The sequence below is a fragment of the Prionailurus bengalensis genome, chromosome D3 (genome assembly GCF_016509475.1).
Source record: "Prionailurus bengalensis isolate Pbe53 chromosome D3, Fcat_Pben_1.1_paternal_pri, whole genome shotgun sequence".
Lineage (NCBI taxonomy): Eukaryota > Metazoa > Chordata > Mammalia > Carnivora > Felidae > Prionailurus > Prionailurus bengalensis.
Genome location: NC_057356.1, coordinates 44459412 through 44487376, shown reverse-complemented (window position 1 = coordinate 44487376; position 27965 = coordinate 44459412). Strand labels below are relative to the sequence as shown.

The following is a 27965-nucleotide window of genomic DNA, read 5'->3' as shown; positions in this document are numbered from 1 at the left end:
TTCTATAATTAATGAACAATAGTCTGAAATTTTTCATGTCTATACAGCCCTTACCTTTTCCGTTTTGCCTGTTTAAGTCTTGCCACTCTTGTTACTTCTAAGTGGGAGGAGTTCATAATAACAGATTTTACATCTTCCAGCACTTTTATATGCCTGTATCTTCCAGCTTTAGTCATGTTGCCATAAATAAACCTAGGAAAACCTACTTCATTCATAAGTGGCTTCCTGTCCCTACGTTAGGTAACTGATTTTCTGTAAGTCTAGAAGCTCAAAGCACTAATGAACCACAAATAGGCTTTAAAATATTTTGAATTCTAGTTCATTTTCTTGATCTTCTTATTTTAGGTAACCACTTCTCATTCAAGGCATACTTAACTAAAAGGATTCAGAGAGATTTAAATTATGAATGTCCTCACTATCGGACATTTACAGAATATTTTTTCTCTTTTGATAGTCTTCAGGGGAAACACAACTTTCTGGGAGATGTAGGATTTTTCTTTCCACTACACAGCGCATTCTTCTAACGTAACTTTGGCATTAACTCCCCAATTTTTTAATCTAAGGCACACTTCCTGGGCACTCTAAACCTCTAGTTTACAGTAAGGATTCACTGAGACCCACCACCGTGCGTAATCGTTCAAGGTCATTGGGGCTGCCCGGCCCCGGCCCTGAATGCGCACTGCCAGGCCCATTTCCTTCTCCAAAGCCGATGCTTCCTTGCTCCCCACCCTTGGGGCGGAGGAAGGGGAGGGGGAAGCAGGGGAAGGTGTCGCCCGGAATGCCTGGACCAGACCGGGAGACCGGGTCCGCCACCGCACGGGGGCCGCGCTTGGTACTGCGCCTCTGGAAGGTTCCTGAGTGGCTGGCGGAGGGGGCGGTTCCAGGGAAGCCGGGGCGGAGCCGGCGGCGTCTGGCAGCTGTGTTACGCCTCCCGGGGCCGCTCGGCCGCGCCCGCTCGCGGAAGCGGCTCTCTGCCCGGTAAGAGACGCTCTGGTCCAGGGTCCGCCGCAGCCTCGCGCCGCTTTCGCTGGCTCGCCGGCTCGTTGGCCTCCCGCCACAGGGCCATGCAGCGCTTAGCTATGGACCTGCGGATGCTGTCCCGGGAGCTCTCTCTCTACTTGGAGCACCAAGTCCGGGTTGGGTTCTTCGGCTCGGGTGTGGGCTTATCCCTGATCCTGGGCTTCAGTGTCGCTTACGCCTTCTATTACCTGAGCAGCATTGCCAAGGTGAGCCGGGGGTTGGCGCGGGCGCCGGGGCGCAGGGCCGCGGGCAGCTCTGCTGGGAGGGACAGCAGCTGGTGAAGCTGGAGCTGCCGCTGGAGGGACGGGTGGCTGGGGTCGTCCTGGAGGCGAGAATGCTGCTTGAGTTGTCGCCCTTTCCCCGATATCCGATGGACGCCCTTTGAGCGCGCGCGGGAAAGCGGGCCAGCCCTTGTCGGCGTGTTGTGGGTTCGGCCGGGGTCCTCGGACTGCAGCCAGGACCCGGCTGACCTAGGCGCGGCGGGGCTGCCCTGTCACCATTCGCGGGGCTGGCAATGCTGTAGCACTTCTGACAAGGACTCCCTTATCTCAGCTCTCGCCTTCCCCTTCAAGAGTTTGGTAAATCTCCCTTTAAGTCCGTTGTGACTGCGAATTATTTTTGTCAGGCTTCTAGAAGAAGATGTAATCGGAGGGAACATGCGGGCGAGGGACGAGTCTGCTCATTTCTGGTTTACGGTTGGCAGAAACTTTGTTCTAGACCCTTCACTATAATACCGGCTTTCCCCACAGAAGCCCCAGTTAGTGACGGGGGGTGAGAGTTTCAACCGCTTCCTTCAGGACCACTGCCCCGTGGTGACAGAAACGTACTACCCCACGGTCTGGTGCTGGGAGAGTCGAGGACAGACACTCCTGAGACCTTTCATCACTTCCAAACCCCCGGTGCAGTACAGGAAGTAAGTATATTACCATTTTTCAGTCATTTCTGCACAACCACCGGGTTTTTCCTGCATACTCCCAGTTCTTGGTTAACCTCTCGTCAGTAAACATATAGAAAAGAAAGGGGGAACGAAAGTGGAAGGTGTGCTCCCCTCCACACACACACAGCTGCAGGAAAAAATTCAGGTATTGCCGTTCATATAAACCATTCATGTAAATGGTTCATATAAATGGTTCATATAAACCATTCATGTAAATGGTTTATTTCTAGAGAAGTGTTTTTGAGTTACTCTTTTCTAGTTTGGCATGCGTCTGTCCCTAAGGACCTAGATCCTTTGATGATATGCACCAATTCATTGATGCTAGGAGTGGGGATGGGGTCGAGAAGGATGCCAATTAATTTGGATGTTGCCAAATTTTAATTAATGATGGACTCCTGTAAAAGGACTTCATATTAATAAGCAAATGGGTTCTTGATGATAATGTCCTTGAGGTGTTAAAGATAGGGTCCAGAATTTATCAGTAACCCGGAGATTTAGATGATGCCTAATATTAATTTCCCTGAGTCATCTAGTCCTTCTGGAGTTCCTTTTGTTGCCTGGAACTTGCACTATTTATTTGAGAAAAATCTTTAAGTTCATGCATACTATGTGAGAAATACTTTAAAATATTTAAGAAACAAATTTTATAATATACTCTGTGGGAGACTTTATTGTTAAGTCAAAGGACCAGAGCAGTGATCAGATCAGTATTTTACTTATTCATAATTCCCTACTGAATTATTTGGGTGACCTCAATCAAATAGGGGTTAAATGCTGGGTATTTTAGAGTAATGAGGAAATGGTTAAGATAAATATTTGAAGTATTTAGCAGTTCATTTTTATATGCTACCTTTTTGTGATATTGCTGGAAATACTTTATGGTACTAATGTCATATCATTCTTGTAATAAGACAAAGGGATATAAGTGTGTGTGTTAGTGAATGCTAAAAAAAAAACTTCAGATGACCAAATCATGTCATATATTTATAAAATTAAGACACTAATATTGGGGCACCTGGGTGGTTCAGTTGGTTAAGCATCCAACTTCAGCTCAGGTCATGATCTCATGGTTTGTGAGTTTGACCTCCGTGTCAGACTCTGTGCTGACAGCTTGGAGCCTGGAGCCTGCTTCGGATTTCTGTGTCTCCTTCTCTCTGCCCCTCCCCTGCTCATGCTGTTTCTCTCTCTCTCACTCTCTCAAAAATAAACATTAAAAAAAAAAAAAGACACTAATATTAAAGCATGACTTGAAACATTTAATGAGTATGTCCTCTATTTCTTCTAGTGAACTTATTAAAACTGCAGATGGAGGACAGATTTCACTGGACTGGTTTGATAATTGTAACAGTAAGTGTTATAGGGATGCCACCACCAGGCCTACTATCTTACTGTTGCCCGGCCTCACTGGAACAAGCAAGGAATCATATATCCTTCATATGATCCATCTTAGTGAAGAATTGGGATACAGGTACCAGTAAAAGATTTATTCCATTTTTTACTTAATTCATTCTAAATGAAGCACACATCTATCTACATGTTTGTTTCAGAAAAACTTGTTATTTCTTGCATGGATTAAGCATTTCCCTAGATTATTATTTTTCTCTGCTTCCTCTTTTGCCTTTTTTTTTTTCCAGGAAGATGCATAACAATCATCTTACAGGAAATAGCATTTTGCATAGTAGGCACTCAGCAGATTTTGGTTGAATGAATGAATGAAATTAGTCTCATCTAGGAATTGACATAGGACCTAGGTCTGAGGAGCAGTAGGCCCACTGAAGGGAGTGCTATGGAAAATAGCCATTACAAACCACTGAGAGAGTAGATGGTGACCCTCATGTTTCATTCCATATTTGAGCCCTGAATCTACTAATCTTATCTCATTGGCTTAGATCCCAAATGTAAAAAATACCCAAAATCGGCTTGTAGGTGATCTTTCTTTTTCCAAAGATGATCCATGCCTCTTCTGTCCATCTGAGTTTGTAGGTGCACATGACTAATGTCCAGTTGAGGATGCCACAGCATTTTTGAGTAGCCATTATTCAACTCAGTCACCAAGTACAATTTAATTTTTTGCAAGTGACTTAGCAACCTTAAGTTTCAGGTTCAGCTTTAATATCTTAAAGCAGAATCATTGTGAAAAGTACTGCTTTTTTGTGTCACCTTTTTAAGCTGATAGTAGTTATGGTAATGGAACACTCTGAGGTGCATTTAAAGTAGAGTTGTGTCCTTTGTTAAACTTGAAACACTCTGTGTGAAAAATTGATGTGGAGTTTATATTAATAAAAACATTTTTGTATAAATGGGGAAATGCCATAAGAGCTAACTCAATTTTCACAAGTTAAGTCTGATCTTTTACAGATAAAGCCTATTTTGTCCATGAAATGACAATCTCTCAGACGTTTTGATAGGTGTTCTAGAATTATTGTTCCAGTGAAACTTGCACTAATATCAGGAATTCATCATTATTCCATGTTTAGCACCATCCAGTTAAGTGTGAGGCTTGATTCCAATTTTTTGCTAAAACTTAGTCATGCTTAAAAAGTATAGATCATAAAGCCTTCTGTGCATATTTAAATTGCTGATTCTGTACTTGGCCTGAGCTGTCTCTCAAGACTTAGGAAGTGCTTTTAAAAACAATGTAGTTGAAACTCAAGGACTAAATCTCATAAGCCCTGGAGTTGCCAGTCCACAAGGCTTTTTTCCACCCCTTGCAAAAGTTGCTAAATTTTATGACTATGACTATCATTACACTGTGCTTCAAAGCTTCAAAGTTCTAACTCCCCTAAGGGTTAATATCTCTTCTACTGATTTGGACATTTTATTGTGAATCTATGATAAAAGGAAGGTTTTGTGCTAGATACAAAGAGTTGTGAGAAGTTGACCTTGCCACAAGGAGCCTAAGAGAAGAGAAAGATAGACCAGGTCATTGTCAGCTGCTTGAAGACCCGGCTTATTTGGGTTTAGGGAACTCTAACAGTGAATTAGACTGGACTTGAAAATAGCAGAGTACATGAATAAGCAGTGGTCAGTAAACTTTTCAGTGGCCTTTGGGCCTATCTCCATTTGTTTTTAATTAGGAGGGGTGGCTGAGAAGATGTATCAGTTAGCTTTTGCTGTATAACAAACTATCCCAAAACTTAGTAGCTAAAAACTACCACCATTCTGCTTACAATTCTGTGGCCCAAGAATTTGGGCTGGGCAAAGCTAGGTGGTTCTGGTCTTGGCTGGGATCATTTGTGCATTTGAGGTCAGCAGCCGGGACAACTCCCTGCATGGGGGCCCTCAGCAGGGATGACTCATCTCAGCTCCATGTGGCCTCTCATTCACCATCAGGCTCTGAGTTTGTTCATTTGATGGCAGAGGGTTCCAAGAGTACAAAAGCAAAAGCTGCAAGGCTTATTGACACTCAGGCTAAGAACTCTCCTGATGTTGCTTCTGCCACATTCCAGTTAAAGCAAGTCTTGTGTGTCAGCCCAGAGTCAAAGGGTAGAGAAATAAACTCCACCTCTTGATAGGAAGGCCTACAAAATATTTTTGCATCATACCACAGACAGCAAGGTAGTGCCAAGGACCACTGAAGTAAAATAAAAGATCTGGAACTTTGCCATAAGGCTTGCATTGAGTCCTTTGAGACTGTATAATATAGTGGTGTGTGCAGGGTCTTTGGAGCTGGGCCTAGGTTCAAGTGTTTGAACTTGCACTTACTGAGAGACCTTTGCAATTAATTTTTAATTTCCCCAATTACAGCTTCTCACTTACTACAGAGAGTTTAAATGAATTAGAATGTATAAAGTACTGGGTTTAGTGACCTGAGCCAAAGTGGTCTTTCATAATGTTTCCCTAATCAGATTAGAACACTTTATAATTTAAAGAACAAGTACAAGCAAACCTACCTCTTGGGAAATATAAACACCTAGTTTCCTTACAGGAATGCTTGGATTGTGTCATTATGTGTCTTACACAATAGAATTTCATAGGCAGTATGAACACCCCAATATGGTGGGGGTATATTTGCCTTCAGGCCCCAGTTACTCTCTTGTGGAAAGGTTGAATTTGTAGGGAGACTCATGAATTTTGTCAGGTAGCCAGGGAACTGTTATTGCTTCACTGCTGAGATATGATTTAAACATTAGGGAGAACTTAACTCCTGGTGTATTGATAAGTGAAACATAAGGGTTTGCTATTGTTGCTGTTAAAAATTTTGTTTTTGGGGCGCCTGGGTGGCTCAGTCAGTTGAGCATCCGACTTCAGCTCAGGTCATGATCTCACAGTTTGTGGGTTTGAGCCATGCATCAGGCTCTATGCTGACAGAGCCTGCAGCCTGCTTCAGATTCTGTCTCCTTCTCTCTCTCTGCCCCTCCCCCCGCTCATGCTCTGTCTCTCTCTGTCTCTCAAAAATAAATAAATGTTAAAAAAAATTTAAAAAAAATTTTTTTTTCCTGTGCCTGAAAACTGACAAAGACACAGAACTTTTAGGTTTCACCAATTCAGAATTAAGAATGGATGGGATAGGAACTAAGCTAAAGTTCATTTAAGATCACTGTGAGCAAAGGCTTTACTAACTAAGAAGTCAAATTGAATTGAAAGGGGAATACATAGTCTACCTGCCTGTTCATCTTCATGGGCCAAATGCAGTATGTATTCCTTGGATAAACTTGTCCTTGAGAGGGAGAAGAGAATTGCTGAGCCAGATAGCCCTAGTCATTCTTCCAAATTTTATCAATCAGATAAGCCCTCCATCTCCTGGAGAATGAGTAAAGTAAGCGAGGCCAGGAAGCCAGGAGTGTGTTTAGAGAAGCTTCTCTCATAGAAATCAGAGGACTGGAGAAAAAGTTACACCTCTATGATTGATAAAGTAGTTAGAAATCCCATTCGTTCACTCAAGGTTTGTTTTTTAAAAAACCTCTATTTGATAACACAGCCTAATCGATATTATTTTATGTACCTGAATAATATCTGTTTTCTTAAGTCTTTTTCCCATTGTCTGAATTAATTTTTAGCACGACTACTAAAAAGAGGGAGTAAAACAGTAACTCTGAGAACATCTAAATCATCTTTTACTTTGGCCTCTTTTATTGAGAGCCTTCATCTACTATTTTGTTCCACCCCCAACTAGTATTAAAAAGAGTGGCCCATCCAGAATTATATCATAATAAGTCCATTGAAATCTAGGTCAGTCATTAAGTATTTTTATCAGAACCTATATTCCCAAAGAGCATACAGTCTAGCTGAAGCGATAAGGAGTATGTATGCAGTAGTTGGGAAGAAATGCATTAACAAGAACCAGGATTGACTACAAGTAAAAGAAAACTCAAAATAACAGTGACTTTAAAAAGATACAAGTTTATTTCTCTCTCATGAGAAGTTTATTTCTCTCTCTCTCTGAGAAGGTAGACCAGGGCTCTATAGCCTGTATCAGGAAGTGTTGCTTCATAACCTATGGCTGCTCTAGCTCCAGCCATCACAACTGTACCCCAACATCCGAGAAGGAGAAAAAAGACTAGAGAATGCACCATCTTCCTTTAAGGATGCTTTCCAGCAATTGTGCACACCACTCTTGCTTGTATCATATGGACCTGCTCTTCCTCAGCCACAAGGGAGGCTCGAAGTGAAATCGTTATTTTGAGCAGTCATATACTCAAGTGACACTAGGAGATTCTGTGACTGAGGAAGAAGAGGGGCATGGATACTGGGAGATAACTGGCAGTCTCTAGCACTTAGTGGTCAGTGTTGCAAGTGTGAGGACTCTGGAATATCAGACACCAAGTAAGACATTTTAAGCAGGGAAGGAACAGGTCAGAAGTGCCAGAGGCGAACAAAAGAGCAAGGAGAATGAGGACAGATAAAGCAGTACTGGAGAAGATTCAGCAGAGCAATGAGGAAGGAAGTCCAACTGCTGAGGGCTAAGAAGACCTCAGGAGAAAAGAGTGGGGTGGATCACATATCTTAAGATTGACAGACGAAGGAGGGAAACAGGAGAGGATTTGGAAAAGAGCAGAAGGATTAATAGAGGGATTTTTCAAGATTGTGGGTGTTTGTTTTGAGAAATTTCTTTCTTACTGCATTTTTTATTACTATCTTCTTTTTGTTTTCTTGCTACATTTTTCAAACTACTTACAGAAACCACTGACATTTTAATGTGGTTTAACAGGATTAAGATATTTCAATGCAGGGCCACCTATTGGTAGCAAGGATGCCATTGTCCATCATTTATAGTTTTGAGAGGAACTTGAAGTGGGAGATGATTTAAAAGCATTAAAATTTGACTAGTTTCTACATGTTCCTTTGCTTTCTAGTTTGGAGTTTGGATCTGTGCATTTTGATTTAGGTCAAGTATCACCAGTAGATAACTAAGCTTTAGGTGACACTTAGATTTTCCTGCAGTATCAGAAGGGCACTTGCAGGTCATCTACTGACTCTTCCTGAGGGAGGAAGGAAGGGGAGGCTGAACTAAGGAAAATGAGGCATGGAACAAAAGGGCAAGTTCTGACTACTCCCCAGTATAAAAGCAGTACCTTAGGTAAGAAGTCATTTTAAATTAACTCCAGAATGTTTTTATCTAAACATATTTTTGTAAGTTTTTGCTGTTGTTAAAACAATTTGGCTTTTAAAGTTTTGAAAATGAGTTCAGTTAACTGACTATTCATGACACTGGCTAGATGAAATCATGCATAATAGAAAGCACTGGGTGAAGAGCTTAGCTTATTTAATGGTATTTATAGAAAAAGTTATAGTGGATACTGACAAGGAGTCTCATTCCCTAGGGAACTAATTGTTAGATATTCCATTATACAATGATTCACAAAGTTTTGGGGATAAAGCTTTATTTTACTTTATTTTTTTATCCGAGCTGGCATGCACTCAAAGGGTACTCTGTGTTCAGAGCACTCGCGCTCGTCTTTGGAAAAAGAGACTTTAATGTTACTAGCTTAGGTAGCCCAGGGCCTCTGAGTGGGGTGGTTAAGTGGATTATTGAGTCAGGTCTGCTTGGATTCAAGTCCCAGTTCTGTCAAACACTTCCTGTGTATCCACGGCCAAATTACTCAATAACTCTGTACCTCAGTTTTCTCATCCATAAAGATAACTATACCTCATAGGATTGCCAGGATTACATGTATATATGTGAAGGTTTTTCCCCAGTGAACATTTTAAAAAGTAGTAGCTTTTTTTTAAAGAAGTATTTTTTTTTTAATATTAGCTTTTTTTCTTTAAAGGAGTGAATTATGTCTTTGGTGTAGGGAAGAGTCATACTCTTTTAGTCTGGTTAGGTAGAAATGAGGTACTTACTGCCTGGGCCCTATTACCAGGCAAGAAACCATCCCAGGAGAACCTGAGACAGCAGTGTGCCTGGCCAGACAGTGAGTGGTGCAGGGAGAGGGTAATGCCTAGCTAAGGTGGAGTGGCCACTGGAATCTATATCTTGGAAGGCATACATGTTTCTTTTTTTTTTTTTTTCTTAATTTACATCCAAGTTGGTTAGCATATGGTGCAATAATGTTTCAGCAGTAGATTCCTTAATGCGCCTTACCCATTTAGCCCATCCACCCTCCCACAACCCCTACACATACATGTTTCTGACTCCAGTTTGGGTCATAAAGCTGCCAGCAGTGATCTGTGACACTGGAATGATTCCTATAAGTTCATACTATTAATGTAGAACACTTTTATTATTAAATAGTTCTTTAGTTGACAGAATCTACAGAAATACCAGAGAAACCCAGCTAGAATTCAAATGAGTAAGATAAAATCTGAGAACATCAAAAGCAACTGAGTAAATGTTAAGGAAGACGGGAGAGCTGGGGGCGGGGCAGTGAAGATTCCAATAAAATATTATAAAAGAAAACTTAATGCTAGTTGTATAAGGTTTTCAGTGGCCTCACATGAAGGATAACTTTGACTCTTTTTTCCTCTTGTGGCTACTGGTTTTGAAATATTATACCTAAAAAGTGAATTGCACTAATTATGAACTTTTTTTTTTTAATTCATAGGACCACTCAGAGCTTATGACCAGCAAGAGATAACCAGAATTGCGATTTTGGTTTACTATTAATTAAATTTAGCTTTGTTGAGTGCCTGCCACATGATAGGTCCCATACCAGGTGCTATACTTAGGTTATCTTCCTTAACATGTACCTAATTCCAAGAGCTGTATTATCATACTCATTTTACCAACCAAAAACAAAACTACCAACCAAAAAACAAAAAATGTATGATTGTTTTTTAGGCTCTTTGAAATATTGCTCATTCTTCAAAATTCTCCTTTACTCAGATGGCTCTTGGCTTGGGAAAATAGCTCCTCAAACCCCATGATTATTGCCTATCAGGATAATGTAGACCTATAATATCATAAGTCTTCATTTCATCAGAGAAATTCAAGACATGACAGGCAAACATATCATGTTTCCTACTCAGGGAATAGATTTTATAGGGAAAGAGTTGAAACAAGAGAATGGGGTTCTTGAATTATGGATTAAGTTTCACTATTCTCCATTACTATGTGGTAATCAGGAGTTGAATATGTAATACAGTCAATATATTCCTGTTAATTATCGTGTTTGATTTCTGATGCTTTACATTCTAGAAAAAGATACATGAGTTACATTCATCTGTTCTAATATCTTTATGACAGTAGTGAGGTCAGAAATGTTTAAGTGTTACCATGTTTTAAAAATAACGTGTATTGGGGTGCCTGGGTGGCTTAGTTGGTTAAGCGACCGACTTCGGCTCAGGTCATGATCTCGCAGTTTGTGAGTTCGAGCCCCGCATCAGGCTCTGTGCTGACAGCTTAGAGCCTGGAGCCTGCTTCGGATTCTGTGTCTCCCTCTCTCTCTGCCCCTCCCCTGCTCATGCTCTGTGTCTCCCTGTCTCTCAATAATAAACATTAAAAAAAATTTTTTTAGGGGCGCCTGGGTGGCGCAGTCGGTTAAGCGTCCGACTTCAGCCAGGTCACGATCTCGCGGTCCGTGAGTTCGAGCCCCGCGTCAGGCTCTGGGCTGACAGCTCAGAGCCCTGGAGCCTGCTTCCGATTCTGTGTCTCCCTCTCTCTCTGCCCCTCCCCCGTTCATGCTCTGTCTGACTCTGTCCCAAAAATAAATAAACGTTGAAAAAAAAAAAATTTAAAAAAAAATTTTTTTTAAATAAATAATGTGTATTAAGCTATTGGATATAATGCTGTATAAATATAAATTAGGTTAAGATAGTTGATAGTGTGATTCAGATTCTTTATATCTTTCCTAACTTTTTTTTGATTGATAGAAGGATGTTGAAATCAACTATGATTATGGATTTTCTATTTCTCCCATTTGTCATTTTTGCTTCATGTATTTGGAAGCTGTGTTATTAGTCATAGATATATTTATGGTTGTTAGTCTTCCTATGAATTAATTCTTTCACCATTATGAAATGTCTTTCTTTATCTCTGGTTGTGATGTCTATCTGACATTACTGTAGCTACACTAGCCTTCTTAAACTTACCATGTACATTTTTTTTTCAAACTTCAACTTTCAAAGTATCTGTATCTTTATATTTAAAGTATATTGCTTGTAGATAGCATATAGTTGGGCCTCGCCTTTTTTGTCCAGTCTGATAATTTCTTGATTTTAATAGGATTTTTAGTCCATTTACATTTAATGTAATTATTGATATGGTGGATATAGGTTTACCATTATAGTCTTTGCTTTCTGGTTTTTTGTTGTTTGTTGTTCCTTTATTTTCCTAGCATTTCTCTTTCTTTTTTTGAGACTGTGTTTTTTGTCTTATTATCAAACTTGGAAAAAGCTTGGCTATTATTTCTTCAAATATTTTTCTGCCCCATTCTCTCGCTCATCTTCTTCTGGAGCCACAGTTACATAAATGTGTGTTAGATCTTTTGATAATGTACCACAAATCACCAATGTTCTATTCATTTTTTTGAATCTTTATTTCTCTTTCATCTTTATGTTAGAACTGTAATTTACAAATCAGGTGAATTTGTTATTTCATATACTATATTTTTCTGACCTAGAATTTCCATTTTTAATAGGTTTTATTTCTCTGCTGAGATTTCCTATTTTTTTTTTATTCATTACAAGCTTATTTTCCTTTTATGTCCTTAAGCATAGTTATAATAGCTGCTTTAAATCACATCTACTGATTCTAACATGTGGACCATCTCAGGGTCAGTTACATTGATTATCTTGTCTCTTGAGTATTGGCCATGTTTTCTTGTTTGCTTCCTGATCTAGTAATTTTGGCTTGTGTTGTAGACAGTTTGAATAATCCATTGTAGAGACTCTGGATTCTGTTATATTTTTCCAAATAGTACTGATGTTTGTTTGTTTGTTTGTTTGTTTGTTTGTTTGTTTGTCTTATCAGGCAGACAATTTGTCTCAACTCAAACTTCAAACTGTCTCCTCTATGGTGAAAGCAGCTGAAATCTCTGTTCGGTTTTCTAGCCTTAATTTGATTGCTTGGAGTCTCACATATGTATAAAGGCTTAGCAGAGCTTTGGACCCAGTTTTTACCCAGAATTTAGGACTCTCCCTCTTTTGTGAGACTTTCTCCTCATTTTCTAACTGCTATAGTTGCACCAAAGTCTGTTTTCTGGTTTCTCAAGCCCATGAAATAGCATTTCTATCTGACTTTCATCCATCATTGAATAATAGAAACTGGTGCATCCCCTCGGACAAAAAGCTGTTTAAAAAAAAAGAAAAGAAAAGAAAAAGAAACTCATCCAATGCCATTTTTTTCTTACAACTCTCATTTAGTTTCTACCTGCTTTGGTTGTTTTCCATTGCCTTTATAATTTATCAAGACTTCATAGATATTATTCTTTGGAAGGATTGGCCTAATAGGATCTACTCTGACATGTTTGGAAGCAGAACCTTCTTGTCATCTTTTCTTTAACTGGTATTCAGAACTCTATACCTATTTTGTTCTTAACCTATTTTTTCCATCCTTACTTTCTGTTGTTATACTCTAAATAGCCATGTTTCTGATAAGATGATATATTTTCTCATCCCTTAGAAAATTTCATACATTTCTACCTTATATCTTTGCTCCCCCTGCCCCCTCCAACCCATATTATATCTCATACTTTCCTTCTTCTGAAATCTTTATCATTTTCCAAGTTTCATCATACTATTTATAGGTCTTTTCCATGAATTCTTTCCTGATCAATTTTGTCCAACCTGATCTCACAAAGCTTTATTATCTACACCATTCATTGGATATTGAACTGTATACTGTCTTATGTTATCACTTTTATTGTAGTCACTCAACTGAAAATATGATGTATTTCTTTTCAACCTAACTAGAGTATACCTCTCTTTTAGGCTAGGAACCTTATATTTATATTTGACTTTTCTCCTATAAGTTCTAACTCAATCTTTAGTTCAGTAAATGGTCTATTTAATAAATTTTTGAGTGAATGAATCATTCCAATATTAATATTTTTGTAAAGTACCTGGCATATAATAAATAATAATGTTTATCTGTTATTATTATCTGAAATCAGCATAGTAATCTTGAGTGTTCCTCCTACTCCACCCTCCAACTATTATTTCTGTTCTTATACTTAGAGACTTACATAATCCTAGAACTGGAAAATATTTAAGGTGATCTGGTAAAATCCCTTTATTCTGGAAGATCACTGGGCTTGAGCAGATTCAAGGCTATCTGGTCCATCTTACTGTAACAGTGGTTTTCAATCAAGGGGGCTTTAGACAACTTCTCCTATTATTTGGTCCAAAATGTCCATAGCACTAAAGGTTGGGAAATCCTGTGCTATAGGTAGCTCTCTACCCTTTATTTAACCTTCTTTAAAGAAGACTCACCTACTTTTCTAATTAATGTGTTTTAGTGTCACAGAAGGTTAATACCAAATGCATTCTCTATTTGATATTTATTTATATTTTCCCTATTTTGAGAGAACATTTAAATAGCTAAAATACATAGGAAAAATAAGTTTTACAGAACAATTTTCCTCATATGCATAACCTTTAAAATTGTTTGGGAGAATTTGTAAAAATTATTTGGAAAGAGCCATTACAAAGATAACAGAAGCTTATCAAAGTCTTAGGAATAGTAGTTGTTTCACAACCAGCTCTTTTAGCTTCATGTGTAAAGTGTTCCCTGATAACTGTCAGGGCAGAAAAGGAGATTAGATGAAAAAAACTGGTTACTTGTCACCAACTGGAATGGGATAAAGGACAGAATGGCAGCCATCATTCTGCCTTTCTCTGTAGCTGCTTTGCTCCCTCATTCTTCCTTATCTTTCTGCCCAATTTCCAAGGCTTAGAAGTATATACAGTGATGACTGCTACTTATTGAACATTGTCAGGAACAAAGGCCTATGGAGAGGTCAGTACATTTCCTCCTCTAGCAAGAGATACCAGAGCTGTGATCCACTTTTGAAAGTTGCCTGAAGGAAAGTACAAATATCTCAGTCTGAGTTTGGAAGAAAATCCCAGATGTATACACTGCTTTTTCATGATTTTGCAGATCATCGTTTTCTTTGCCCTTACCAGTTCTATTCCCTTCTCTCAGTGGCAGTCACATGATGACATCTTGCCCGAGAAGCCATATTTATCCTTATTTAGTGCTTGCTTTCTAAAAGTAGTTCTTTTCTGGATGACTAGGAGCTTCAAAGTTCAAGATCACAATTAACTTTAGCCCTGATTCTTGTGTAACCTAGGTGCTTATGCAAGTAAGTGCATGTGGCTAACTTAAATTTTGCTTATGTCCAGTCTGCATTGCCATTCTTTCTAGTGAGAAAAGATTAAGGCCACACTGATCCTACTCCAACTTTTCTGCATGTTTTCAAAGTATATTTAAGATCATTCTTTGACTAGTCAATAAAATGTAATATATCCAGCTGTATCTCAAGTCAGATTTCTGAGATTTTAAACGCTTCCTTTTTTTCAGTTGGGCCTAACCCATACACTGAAAGAAGGGAATTAGAACCTTAAATGGCCTTGATTGATTGGATAAGTAAACAGACAACACCAAAATGAATTTTAATCAACATGAATATAGATTCACTTACTCAAAGAGAATCCTTGCAGACCCGAGTCAGGATTTTGTTTGAGGATGGCAAAAAATACATATCTGGTATTATGGTTGACTTAAAGTTAAATGAGAATTAAGCATTTTAAATACAAAATGGCTTTTTAAAGCTACCACGGCACCACAACTACCATTGCTACTAATAGCTAACTTTCCTTGTGTACTTACAGTGAGCCAACACTGCTCTAAACCCTTAACATATGACCATTGACCTGGGAGAGACAAACAAGATCATAGGAAACACAGTTTGCCTTTCCTCCTCTAAGTCCACTGAACACCAAGCAGTAGCGTTGTGGGGGCCCTTCCTACCAGCTCAGGTGCCAGGTTCCTTGCAGCTCTACCTGTGGTCATGTTTTCACCTCAGGTAAAATTCCAGTCTCTGTGTTTGCTGAGCCTTGAGGGAAAAATAACTATTCCTGCCTTTCTTTTCTTTTCTTTTTTTTTTTAACTAGCTATTTCTTAGAATAGGAATAGATACTTCATTAATGTTACAAAGAGAATAGGTAGAGGACTTTTTTTTTTTTTTTTAGTTTGAGGCAAAATCATTTAAATTTGATTTGTATCTAGAATTGTTTTAATAACATGTGTTGAAAACCTACACATAGGTATAGGAAGAAGTTGTAAAATTTCTGCTTTTGGTAGGAAAATTTAACATCACTTCAATATACAATTTTCTGATTTGAACTCACATATTGAACTTAGAGAAGTGGAGTGTATTTTAGTGCATTTAAATAAAATTGTCAAACATTCTCATGTCTTTGGAACAGATTTTTAAAAATCTTTTAGTACCCTAAAACAGTGCCACTGAGATTATTTTAATATGTATTATATTGTGAGCAAGAATTGTGTGTAAAAATAATAAACATTACTTTCCTGGTTTTTAGATGTGTGGTTTTTAACAACAGAGGAGTGGCAGGGGAGAATCTCTTGGTAAGTAAACTTAAATTAATGACAACAGCTTAATTTTTAAAAGAATGATTTATAGGTTCATAATGAAAAGGACATTCTTTTTTATTTAAAATAACTGTGCATACAAGTTCATTGTGGAAAAATACAGATAAACAACAACAACAACAAAATGAAATTTACAAGACTCATAATTATACAACCAGGGGAATCCCCTTGGTCTAGGTATATCCAGATCTTATATCATAAGTAAAATATATGTAATGTATTTCTATTTTAATAGAAATTAAGGTTATATTTTATAACTTTTATAGTTACTATATTTTAAAATCAATAGGTATTTACATTAGTTTTAATGGAAAACACATTTTCTTTAAAAATTAACTGTTAAAAATTAACAAATTAACCAGCACAATGATGCTTTTTTTTCACTTAGAAATTTACTTTTGTCATGAAATGGATTGATGGTATGTTATATGCCTGTTTGCCAGTCAAAGTTCACATAGAAGAAATATTATTTAAATCTTTTTATTTAATCAGCCCTTTTTCCCTCTAGCCCCTAAAGTTTTTGTTAGAGGTTCTTCCACCTCTTAGAAAATCATCATTCAATCTGATGTTAAACCTGTGAGTTGGAGTGAGAACTCATATTCACTGAAATTTTTTTGAAGGTTTTCAGCTGTCAATCCCTTACCACTCCAACAGGTCAAAGACAATTCTACCAAAACTGAAAGAAGCCTTTTTTGTGTGTGTTTTGAGTCATTAATAGCGAATGATATTAAGACTATAAATAATTGGGGCGCCTGGGTGGCGCAGTCGGTTAAGCGTCCGACTTCAGCCAGGTCACGATCTCGCGGTCCGGGAGTTCGAGCCCCGCGTCAGGCTCTGGGCTGATGATGGCTCGGAGCCTGGAGCCTGTTTCCAATTCTGTGTCTCCCTCTCTCTCTGCCCCTCCCCCGTTCACGCTCTGTCTCTCTCTGTCCCAAAAATAAATAAACGTTGAAAAAAAAAAAAATTAAAAAAAAAAAAGACTATAAATAATTAAGTCATGCTGGAAATAAATATAATCATGTCACCAATGTCAGTACTTTATGAGAACTTGGGGAAAAAAGGTCTCTTGCACTTTGCTTTATGAAGACTTGGGTCCTGGAGGGAATCAAGATCAATATGATTTCAAAAACTAAAACTATAAAATGTTTACATTCTTACTCAAGCACCTCATAGTAAATAGTTTGATGTGAAGATTCACATTTCCTCACTTAGTCCAGCCCTCTAGAAATCTTGTGGACAAATGACAGATGTTCTAAAGGGAAAGATTTGAATTTGTCTCTGTGGCCCTGGACCAACAAAATCATTTTTGAGCCGCTCTTGTCTGCTGTGTATCTATCCTTCTGGGTGTTTTCAGGGTACAAAAATGGGGAAGACATGGTCTGAGGCTCTTAATGAGATAATGTACTGCAAAGTAAAGTCCATTAGGTCCCATAAAGTGAGGAACAAAGATCTGTTCATTCAGCAAAGCTGTGTTGTATGCCTGTTAAATTAGATACTGGACAAGGCAATAAGGTGAGGAATGTACTAGTTTTTAGATGCAACCTTAACCCTTAGGAGCTTTCACTTAAGTTGCAGGAGAGAGTTCAGATACTTGAAAATATATGCAATACAGTGCTAAGTGTAATTGTAAGAAGACATATAAAAATTGTAGAGTGTGCAGAGAAGACATAACTAAGTGCTTGGGGAAGGTGAGAGAACATCAGAGTGGAGGTAAGTTTGAGTTGTATCTTGAAGGCTGTAGTACTAAACCAAGAGGGAATAGAGAAGCTTTTTCAGCATAAAGAGCAAAGTATTTAAGAGCATGGAACAGCAAGTACTTACTGGTGGAGGGATAATGATCATGATGATTTTATCAAATGTTTATTGAGTCCTTAGAATATATCAGTTATGTCTTTTTGTGCTTAATGTTCAGCAGTAGTAACAACGCAATGATTTGGGTAAGCATCGCCATCATCACTGCCATTTGCCAGATGAAGAAAGTGAGACACAAATAGGTTAAGAATTTGCCTAGCCAAGAAATTCAGAACCAGGATTCAGACCCATGTAGTCTGACTGTGTGCTTATATTCTTGAATATTATGCTATGCTCCCTCTCATTTAAGAAGTGGCAGGGATGGGGCGCCTGGGTGGCGCAGTCGGTTAAGCGTCCGACTTCAGCCAGGTCACGATCTCACGGTCCGGGAGTTCGAGCCCCGCGTCAGGCTCTGGGCTGATGGCTCAGAGCCTGGAGCCTGTTTCCGATTCTGTGTCTCCCTCTCTCTCTGCCCCTCCCCCGTTCATGCTCTGTCTCTCTCTGTCCCAAAAATAAATAAACGTTGAAAAAAAAAAAAAAAAAAAAGAAGTGGCAGGGATTCTTCTAGAGGGGGAGGGCCAGATTTTGAAGAGTCATGTGTAGAATCCCAAGGAACCTGGTATTGAATCATTGACATTTAACATTTTTTCCAGCTTTATTGAGGTATAATTGACATATAAAATAATCTGATTATGTCCATGTTTCAGAGAGAGAACCATAGCAGCAATGTGTAGAAAAGAGATGGGAAGGAGTATGGAGGCTGGGAGGCCAGTTGGAAAGCAGTTACTATAGATTTACCTAGAGTTTAAAAATAGAGATAGGAGGGAGGAAGAGGAGAGAATGAGAATGAAGGGTACTCATGGGGCAGAAAGAATAATATTAATTAATTGCAGAAAGCAAAGAAAAGAGAGTCAAGGTTGACATTTCTAGCTTGGCTGCCGGTAAAAGACTCTTATGTTTGCTGAAATGGGAAACAGGGGAATTTATGAGATTTTTGGTGTAATAATAAAATAATTCAGTTTCAGATGTTTATGGTGCTTTGAGATCATCCAGGTGGAAATTTCTGGTAAACAGTTGGATATACTAGACAGGACCTCAGGAGAGATGTACAGCCTACAGAAAGAAAGGGATTGCCAGTGCACGAAGGGAAGCTGGAGCTCATAGTGGTTGAGATTGCTTCAGGATAATTTGAACAGCAAAAGAAGGAGGAGATGTATGGATAGAATCTTAGAACACAACAAATAGGAAGAAAGAGAGAAAAGGAAGAGCAAGAAACTTGAAAAAACTTCTATCCTTACCATTTAAAGTTATTTGGAAATTTACTTTGAAAGAATACAGCAACCCAGTAACCTTTAGCCATAACATTAATTGGTTTTTTGAAAACTCTCCAGAAACACCTTGAGTTCTTAGAAAGGGATAGGATATAGAGAAACATTTTTCAAATTTTATTTTATCAAACTTTTATTTTATTTTAAAGAATTTAGAATTCTAAGTGAGAGGGTAAGAGTAGCTTGGTCTCTAGAGTCTCATACAGAATATTAGGTTGAATTCTGATCAAATAGTACCTCCAGCAAATATTTGTATCACAAAGGCTAATGTAATCTAATTTTAGAAAGAATAAAGGGGCGCCTGGGTGGCTCAGTCAGTTAAATGTGCTACTCTAGATTTTGGCTCAGGTAATGATATCAGGGTTGTGAGTTCAAGCCCCAGGACCCTCCTCAGCGCTTGCGCGTGCGCTCTCTCAAAGTAAATAAACTAAAAAAAAGAATAAAGATGTAAAATAACCAAAATATAGCTACAATTATATGCTTTAAAACGACTCCTTTAAAAAAAAGAAATTTAAGGGGCGCGCCTGGGTGCCTGAGTTGGTTAAGTGTCCGACTTCAGCTCAGGTCATGATCTCACAATCTGTGAGTTCGAGCCCTGCGTCAGGGCTCTGTGCTAACAGCTCAGACCCTGGAGCCTGCTTCTGATTCTGTGTCTCCCACTCTCTCTGCCCCTCCCCCACTCGTGCTCTGTCTCACTCTCAAAAATGAATAAATGTTAAAAAAAATTTAAATATTAAAAAAAAAGAAATTTAAGGAGGAAATTAATTATAATTTAATATATACCTTTTGTACCCTAATGGATCACAAAAACAAGATGCCAATATTGATTATTAGAGCTAGCTTTATTTAGATCAAGGGATCTAAATAAGATCCCTTGATAATCCTTATTTCTGCCTTAGATCTATGAGCAATTTCTGTTTCAAACTACAGGAACTCTGTGTATACTTACACCTCACCTTGTTCCAGAAAGGATTTAATGTAGTTCAGACCCAGAGTAAGTAAGAACTTCCTATAGGCATAAAAAAGAACAAAAGATGAATCAGCAAAGATCAAACAGGCACTGTCTCTAACTGAAATTAGCCCAAAAGAGCTAGCAAAGGTGAAATGGAATTTAGAGTAAGCAGTTCTGCCAGGAGTGGAAGAAATGCAAGAGGAAAAGTTTGCCGAAATATGTTGGTGATATACTTAGAATTCATAGGGATTACTATGACTCCTGCAGAGGAGAATGAGAAAGAAATTTTCCACTACCATGTTGTCCTCATTTCTAATTACACATTGTAGGGTTCTAGAAAAGGCAAAAGCCCTGCTCACTAGGAAATGACAAGCCTGCACATTGTCCTCCCTGGGGCTGCTAGCTATAGAAGACAGAGAGTCCTAGTCTCAGTAGATTGCGATTCAGATATTCCTGCAGGGTTCTTGGAGTCCCTGAAGTAGATAGTACCTTTTCTTGCTCTCTGCAGATGGATTTTCAAGGATAAGAATCCAGGAATCCAAGTTGTCCACAAACTCCCTAGTATTTGTAATTACTTTATGAAATATTATGTTTCCATTTTAGTTTAGGAATGATAATTTACAAAGCCAAAATTGAGTTTGTTGAAAGCTATATAGTGGCCCCATTTTTTGCTTTATGGGTCATACAGACTTCTGTGTCTCTAGGCACAATAGGAAAACAGCCACCTTGGAAAATAGTCTGGTACTTTCTCAAAAAGTTAAACATAGAATTACCATATGATGCAGCAATGCCACTCCTATGTATATAACCAAGAGAAATGAAAATATATGTTCACATAGTAACTTGTACGTGAATATTTATAGCAGCATTATTCATGTTAACCAAAATGTAGAAAGAACCCAGATGCCCATTGCTGGACAAATGGGTAAGGCAAATGTGGTATATCCATATCACTAGATATTGGTCAGCATTGAAAAAAGAATGAAGTACTTATACATGCTGTAACATGGATGAACCTTGAGAACATTACGCAAAGTGAAAGGAGCTTGTCACACAAAATCACATGTTGTATATCCCATTTATATAAAATATTAAGAATAGGCAAATCAGTAGAGACACAGTATATTAGTGGTTGCCTAGAGCTGGGGGAGGGAGGGTGACTGCTAATGGTAGAGGGTTTCTTTTTGGGGTGATAAACATGTTCTGAAATTGTGGTGGTATTTGAACAGCTCTGAATATACTAAAACCCATGAATTGTACTATTTATTTATTTAGTTTATTTAAGTAATCTCTATACCTAATGTGGGGCTCGAATGTATGACCCTGAGGTCAAGAGCTGCACGCTCTTCCACTCTTCCAGCCAACCAGTCAGGAAGCCCCTACATTTTAAGTAGGTGAATTGTATCGCATGTGAATCTTGCCTCATAAAGCTTGAAAAAAGCCTTTGGGCACTTTCCAGTTCAAGTTAAAGCTCACTCTGCAGATAAGGAAGAGCCAATGGCGGGGAGGAGAAGCTAGAAGATACTTTAAATTTTTTTTTTTGTCAACGTTTATTTATTTTTTTGGGACAGAGAGAGACAGAGCATGAACGGGGGAGGGGCAGAGAGAGAGGGAGACACAGAATCGGAAACAGGCTCCAGGCTCTGAGCCATCAGCCCAGAGCCTGACGTGGGGCTCGAACTCACAGACCACAAGATCGTGACCTGGCTGAAGTCGGACGCTTAACCGACTGCGCCACCCAGGCGCCCCTAGAAGATACTTTAAAGCAGGTTCTGCTCAAAGTGTAGTTTTGTGGATGAATTCCATTTCTCAAATGTTCTGATACCAGCCCCTGACAAGACAAGGGACTGCGGCAGAATGTAAACCACCTTTCAGTTCCAAACACACTGCGGAAGTGAGCCGATTTTTTTTTTTCCTCTTAGCAATACTCTTGGTGAGAGAAGCAGTGTGCTTATTTTACATTCTGACACCAGCACTTATCTCATCCCGGCCTGGCACTTTGAGCAGCTTTGCTTCAGAGATCCTCTAATCCTGAAAAGCTCATTTTTTAAATGAGCACACCTCTGGAAAAGTGGGGTGACAGGCCTGAGGTCATAAAACTGATTAGTGGTCTCAGGGCAGGAACTCAGGCTGTTTGTTGGAAGTCTTTACCTCTCAGCACTGACTTTAAGTCAAATCAGCCTGAAAATCTGGGGTTAGAGATAAAAGGAGTTTTCAATGAGAGGGTTCCTACCTCAACATCAGATAGTGGGTGGTTTATTAAAGGCTCAGATCTAGAGAAATCTGCTCTTGTTTCCTACTGAGCTTTACCACCTTTGCTTTTCATGGAGGCTAATGGGATGGGAGGGGTGTAAGGCTCTCTCCCCTCCTGAGCCCTGTTTTCTGAGGGAGGCATTCAGAAGGGAGTAAGGACCTTCCTATGGTCTGATGGAGGAGGAACATATAGGGCAGGGCTGGTTAGGACACAGTTCAGTTGTCAGACTCATACCTTCAGACTTTTGCCTTTCCTGTACTCAGTACCTTCCTGCTAAACTACATTGTGTCCCATCCAAGTCTGCTCTTTCCTAAATGCTCCAAAAATAACCTCTCTCTCCATCCTCTACCCCAATCAGAACAAGAAGACTCATCTCAGCCAGATGTGGGATGAATGCGTTGAATCCTTTAGAATTTTTTCCTCACGTTGATAGGTCCAATTCAGCAATACCAACTGTTGTAAGTGGTGGGTACACAAAGGATTGTACAATTCTCTGTAGTTAAACAATTTTTCAAATAAAGAAAAATAATGTTTAACTAGGTGGCTCAGTCGGTTGAGCATCTGACACTTGAGTTTGGCTCAGGTCATGATCCCAGAGTCATGGGATCCAGCCCCAAGTTAGGCTCCATGCTCAGCATAGAGCCTGCTTAAGATCCTCTCTCTCTCTGGGTGCCTGGGTGGCTCAGTCGGTTAAGCGTCCTACTTCGGCTCAGGTCATGATCTCATGGTTCATGAGTTCAAGTTCCACATCGAGCTCTGTACTGACAACTCAGAGCCTGGAACCAGCTTCAGATTCTGTGTCTCCTTCTCTCTCTCTGCCCCTTCCCTGCTCACACTCTGTCTCTGTCTCAAAAATAAATAAACATTAAAAAAAATTTTTAAAAAAAGATTCTCTCTCTCTACCCTGCTCACATGCGTGCTCTCTCTCTCAAAAAAAAAAAAGTTTAAACAGTTAAAGAATTTCTAGGAATAATAACAGTAATTTAATAGCCACCATTTATTGAATGCTTAATATGTGCCAGGTGATCCTATAAGATATGCGATGTTTGACAGCACTTCCCTGTGCACTGCAAAGAATCCCCGTAGCACTAGATTTCCTTCTTCCCAAGTCGCTCTAGATCATTTTATCATTCTTGTCACTGCAGCCTCCTCCTCTCTTGGCTCAGCTCTCACCCTATTTCTTTATTTTTCTGCTCTCACCCTTTTTCTTTATTCTCCTACTCTTTGCAGTTGGTTCTCAGCCCTGGCTGCACATTAGAATCCTCTGGGAAGCCTTAAGAAACTACTGATCCTTGGACCCCATCCTCCCCTCCCAGATTCTGATTCATTTGGTCTGGGGTGGAGTCCAAGTGTCTGTGATTTGTCTTAACATTCCCCAGTGAGTCTAAAGTACAGGCAGGACTGCAAACTGCTGGACGGTGGCAGCAAACCCAGACAGGGCAGGGCGGGCATGGGTCTCGCTTCTTAGGAGTTTGGACCAAAGGTAACTCCTGTCCACCTGGCTGATCTGCTTTAAGCCACTTCATTTATTGGTATAACTGTGTAGCATGACTGCATATGCATGTAGCCATGTAGAACATTAGTGGGAATGTGGCACAAAGGCCACCTCAGAGGTGGCCAGGAGATTTTTCTGGAGCCCTTTGTTTTGTGGCGAGTTATTTCAAGAAAGGATCCAAGCCCAGGCACTTTTAGACACTTGGTCATTTTATATGTCTATCAGTGACTAGGTAAAATGATTATTCATTAAAGTGCTGGTTTGATTTATGTATGCATACTGTTGTTTTCTCTGACTCCTTACTTAACAAACGCATCTTCCAAAAATAAAATCAATTTTCCTAATGACAATTTTAGCAAATGACTAGGTACTCATCCCAGGGTGGATGGAATGAAAACAAAACAGCAGCAACAACAAAAACATGCTGCAGAGATCAGTTAAGAAGCATGATTAGAAGCAGCTGGGTGGCTCAGTCAGTTAGGTGTCTGACTCTTGATATCAGCTCAGGTCTTGATCTCAGGGTTGTTAGTTCAAGCCCCACATTGGGCTCTGCACTGGGTGCAGAGCCTAGTTTAAAAAAAAAAAAAAAACATGATTAGTACTCTTATGGAAGGATTATTTCTTCTGGGGGCCTACATGCATATAAGAGTTACAGAGTTCCTTTAAGCAACATCTTGTCCAATATTTTAGTACAGGAGAGGAAATACTTGAGAGAGGAAGGCTGTGAAATGAAGTATTCTAAGCTCCTGATTATTATCAGACATTACAATAAAATAAAAGTGGAATTAAAATGATTTTTTTCCCTACTTTTAGCAAGTATTACTATCAAACTCCACTCATTGGGCCAGAGACCCTGTGGTTTGAGCAAAAGACTTGCCCCCATGTAGCACGCTACCTACACTTATGAGTTCATTGGCCAGCCAAAATTGAAATGATTTTTTAAAAGACATTTAAATATCTGTCTCAGTTTTCATTTTACTAGACGGAAAACTAAAATCTTAGCTGGCCAGTTCAGTATTGGATGTGTGGCAGCTCCAGCACTGAGGAAAGGGTCCTGGGTTATGGCTTCTACTGCAGATTAGCAAATTAATCTCCTCCCAGAATAGCTAGGGAGAGTCAGGCTACCTGATTAACAGGGTGAATTTTAATTCGTTTCTAGACCAGAAAAAAAACCCGTTTTTAAATGAAATTTGTATTTTAAAACAAATGACTTCTAAACCAGGACAGGAAAATTCTCCTGCAGGTTAGGGAGAACTCAGTTGTCTATTTTTTGGAAGTTGATTAAGGATAGATTATATGTAGTCCATAGATAAATACAAAATATATGCTTTATTCTTTTCCCATCTGTTATGTGTGAATAATTAAGAATTCATTTTACTTCATTATTCTCTTTAATGACTTGTTAAAACTAACTTCTAAAAGCCATTAAACAAATTACTATTGTTTCTCTGTGATCATAGCAGCAGTTGAAAAATCTTGGTTTGTAATTATTTCAAGTTATTACAACTTATAAAATATTTATGCCTGAACATCTGCTGGAAGGTTATCTATCCTTTAGATTTTCTTCACTTTTCCAGAAAACCTTTCACATCCACATGTGAAGGGAGTTTTCACCATCCAGCTGAATCCTGTGAGGTCTCCCTTAATCCCTTTTCTCATTAGATATGGCTTACTTTACCTCTGTTCTGGAAGCATGGAAAAAGACAGGAATTACTGCAATAGGATTAGTTGCTGGTTGCATTAGTAGCCCTAGCAACTGAGAATTAACTAACGTTTTGTCTAAAAAGCCGCTAGTTATATTTTTAGACCTGAAGGAAATGTCTGCCAGCCCTGCCAATTCAATGTATTGCCCCCTTAGTGTCTTTGCTATGTACCCTGGATGAATCCTTTCTTTAGTGAGACTCAAGTCCTGTGACAAAAGAAGGGAAATGATATTTCCAATTGGAACCATCAAGTAGCAAAAGGTCTTGTGATATAACCACATAGTTTTGCATATCAGAAGTTACTCATCAGGTCTTTTCATTTTTCAGTCCTGTGTATTTCAGTTCGGTTTGGACAAGTATTTTCTTGACTGTCAGAGATAGAGGTGAGTAAGATAGTAATAGTACGGACCAGGAGCAGACTGGCTGAGACAATTAGGGGTACAATTGGGAACAGCTGTGAGGTCATTGGAGCCCAGGGGCCGAGTCTTTCCCTTTCTCTGACATTTAATCAACTCATGATTTCATGCCTTGACAGTGAAGGACACTTGGCAGATGAAGTTTACACAGGTAGTAAGGATAATATGAGGCCAGCAACAAGACAATAGTGGTGTTTCACTGACCTGAATTTGTACCTGTGAAGAAATAGGGAAAAACAGAGCTGGAAAAGCAGCTTGACATATTGTGGAGGGCCTTGAACACATGGCAGAAGAATTTGTCCTTCAGTCAGTCATCAGTGGAAAGCTAATGAATTTTAAGCAAAAATACTGTCATGATTAGAGCTAGAAATGCTCTTTAGGAAGATTAATCCATCAGTGAGTGGGATATATGATAATGGATGGTTATGAGGAAAGACTGGGAGTTAACTAGTGAAGAGGTTACTGCGGCAGTTCCAGTGAGAGGTGGAAAGTCCTGGCAGCCAAGACAGCAGGTACCATACCTTTGTCACATCCTCACCTTTATGGCACTTAACCATTCCCATGCACGGCTACCTGATGGCTTCTACCTGAAAGCACTCACATGTCTTTGACTGGGGCCTCTCTAGCTACTGGAGCCTGCCGGACTGTACTACGGGCCAACCAGGAGTTAACAGCCTCCAGAAGCAGCCTTCAACCAGTGCCTGAAGGGAACTAGTGGAACCCAGCTATCTCACCACTCATTTGGATAATTTTGAACCACATTCACACAGTCTGCCAAAGTGCCTCAGAGGATTGGGTCCCTGTTGCCCACAGCCACAAACTGTTTAGTCACATATGCTTTATTGACTTCCTACCTTCCCTGACACACTTCACCACTCCTCTGCTGGTGCTCCCTGCTACCACCTTCCAAATAAATTGCTTGCACTCACATCCTGTCTCAGGGGCTCTTCTAAGGGAATCTAATATACCAGGCCTTTACTAGGGTGGAAAGAAGGGGTTTCTAGCATTTCCTGCAAAAGACACTGAGGAGGAAGAAACTAGAGGATTTGGCAGTTTACTGGCTATAGGATTAAGGGAGAGGGAGAAGGCATTGCCACCGACAGTTTTAACTAGGAAAATATAGGTGTCATTTATTTTTAAAATGGGAAGTTAGGGGGCACCTGGGTAGCTCAGTTGGTTAAGTGTCCAACTTTTGATTTCAACTCAGGTCATGATCTCACAGTTATGGGATCAAGCCCCACATTGGGCTCTGCACTGAGCATGGAGCTTGCTTAAAATTCTCCCTCTCTCTCCCTCACCTTCTTCCTCTCTCTCCCTCTTCCTGTCCTCTACTCAAGCCCAGTCACACTTTCTCTCTAAAAAAAAAAAAAAAAAAAAAAAAAAGTGTTAAGGGGCGCCTGGATGGCTGAGTAGGTTAAGCGTCTGACTTCAGCTCAGGTCATGATCTCGTGGTCCGTGGGTTTGAGCTCTGCATGAATAGACTCATATGTAATAAAAATACCAAGGAAGGATTTCTTCACCTAAATTCTTGTGACAAATTGTGCAGTCACTATGAATGAGCATGGTATTAGATATTATTCCATTTAGATTTTACAAATGCATTTAAATCAAAATATTTTTTAAAGTATCTCATCTTAGGGGTGCTTGGGTGGCTCAGTCGGTTAAGCACCTGACTTTGGCTTACGTCATGATCACATGGTCTGTGACTTCAAGCCCTGCATTGGGCTCTGTACTGACAGCTCAGAGCCTGGAACCTGCTTCAGATTCTGTGTCTCCCTCCCTCTCTCTCTGGCCCTTCTCTGCTCGTGTACTTTCTCTCTCAAAAATAAATAAATGTTACAAAGAATTTTTTTTTACATAAATAAAGTATATCAGCTTAGCTGATATATTTATGATTTACATAAATAAATAAAGTATCTCGATTAGCTGATAAGGTATACCAGGAGTCATTTAACTTCTCTCAACTCAGTTTCCTGTATAAAATAGACATAATAAGGGATCTTTCTCAGGGTTTTGTTTTGTTTTGTTTTTTAAATAATTTTTTAATGTTTATTTTTGAGAGAAAAAGAG

At 39.3% G+C, this 27965-nt stretch overlaps 1 protein-coding gene and 1 non-coding gene across 4 annotated transcripts in view; one reads left to right on the top strand and one right to left on the bottom strand.

The window, feature by feature from the left end:
- The first annotated feature begins 843 nt into the window (after nt 1–843).
- ABHD3 (abhydrolase domain containing 3, phospholipase) overlaps nt 844–27965 on the top strand; it is a 39576-nt gene continuing 12454 nt past the window's right edge. The window contains exons 1-4 of one of the 3 annotated variants that reach the window (XM_043558439.1): nt 844–1226; nt 1770–1933; nt 3243–3425; nt 15887–15932. In XM_043558439.1, coding sequence (XP_043414374.1) covers nt 1065–1226; nt 1770–1933; nt 3243–3425; nt 15887–15932 — 555 coding nt within the window. In that variant the 5' untranslated portion in view covers nt 844–1064. The remainder of the gene's footprint in view (nt 1227–1769; nt 1934–3242; nt 3426–15886; nt 15933–27965) is intronic. The other 2 variants (XM_043558440.1, XM_043558441.1) reach the window with 2 other exon arrangements.
- Nucleotides 24582–24727, bottom strand: LOC122471072. Its single transcript, XR_006294091.1, has one exon. It is a non-coding gene; the product is annotated as a small nucleolar RNA SNORA62/SNORA6 family (small nucleolar RNA).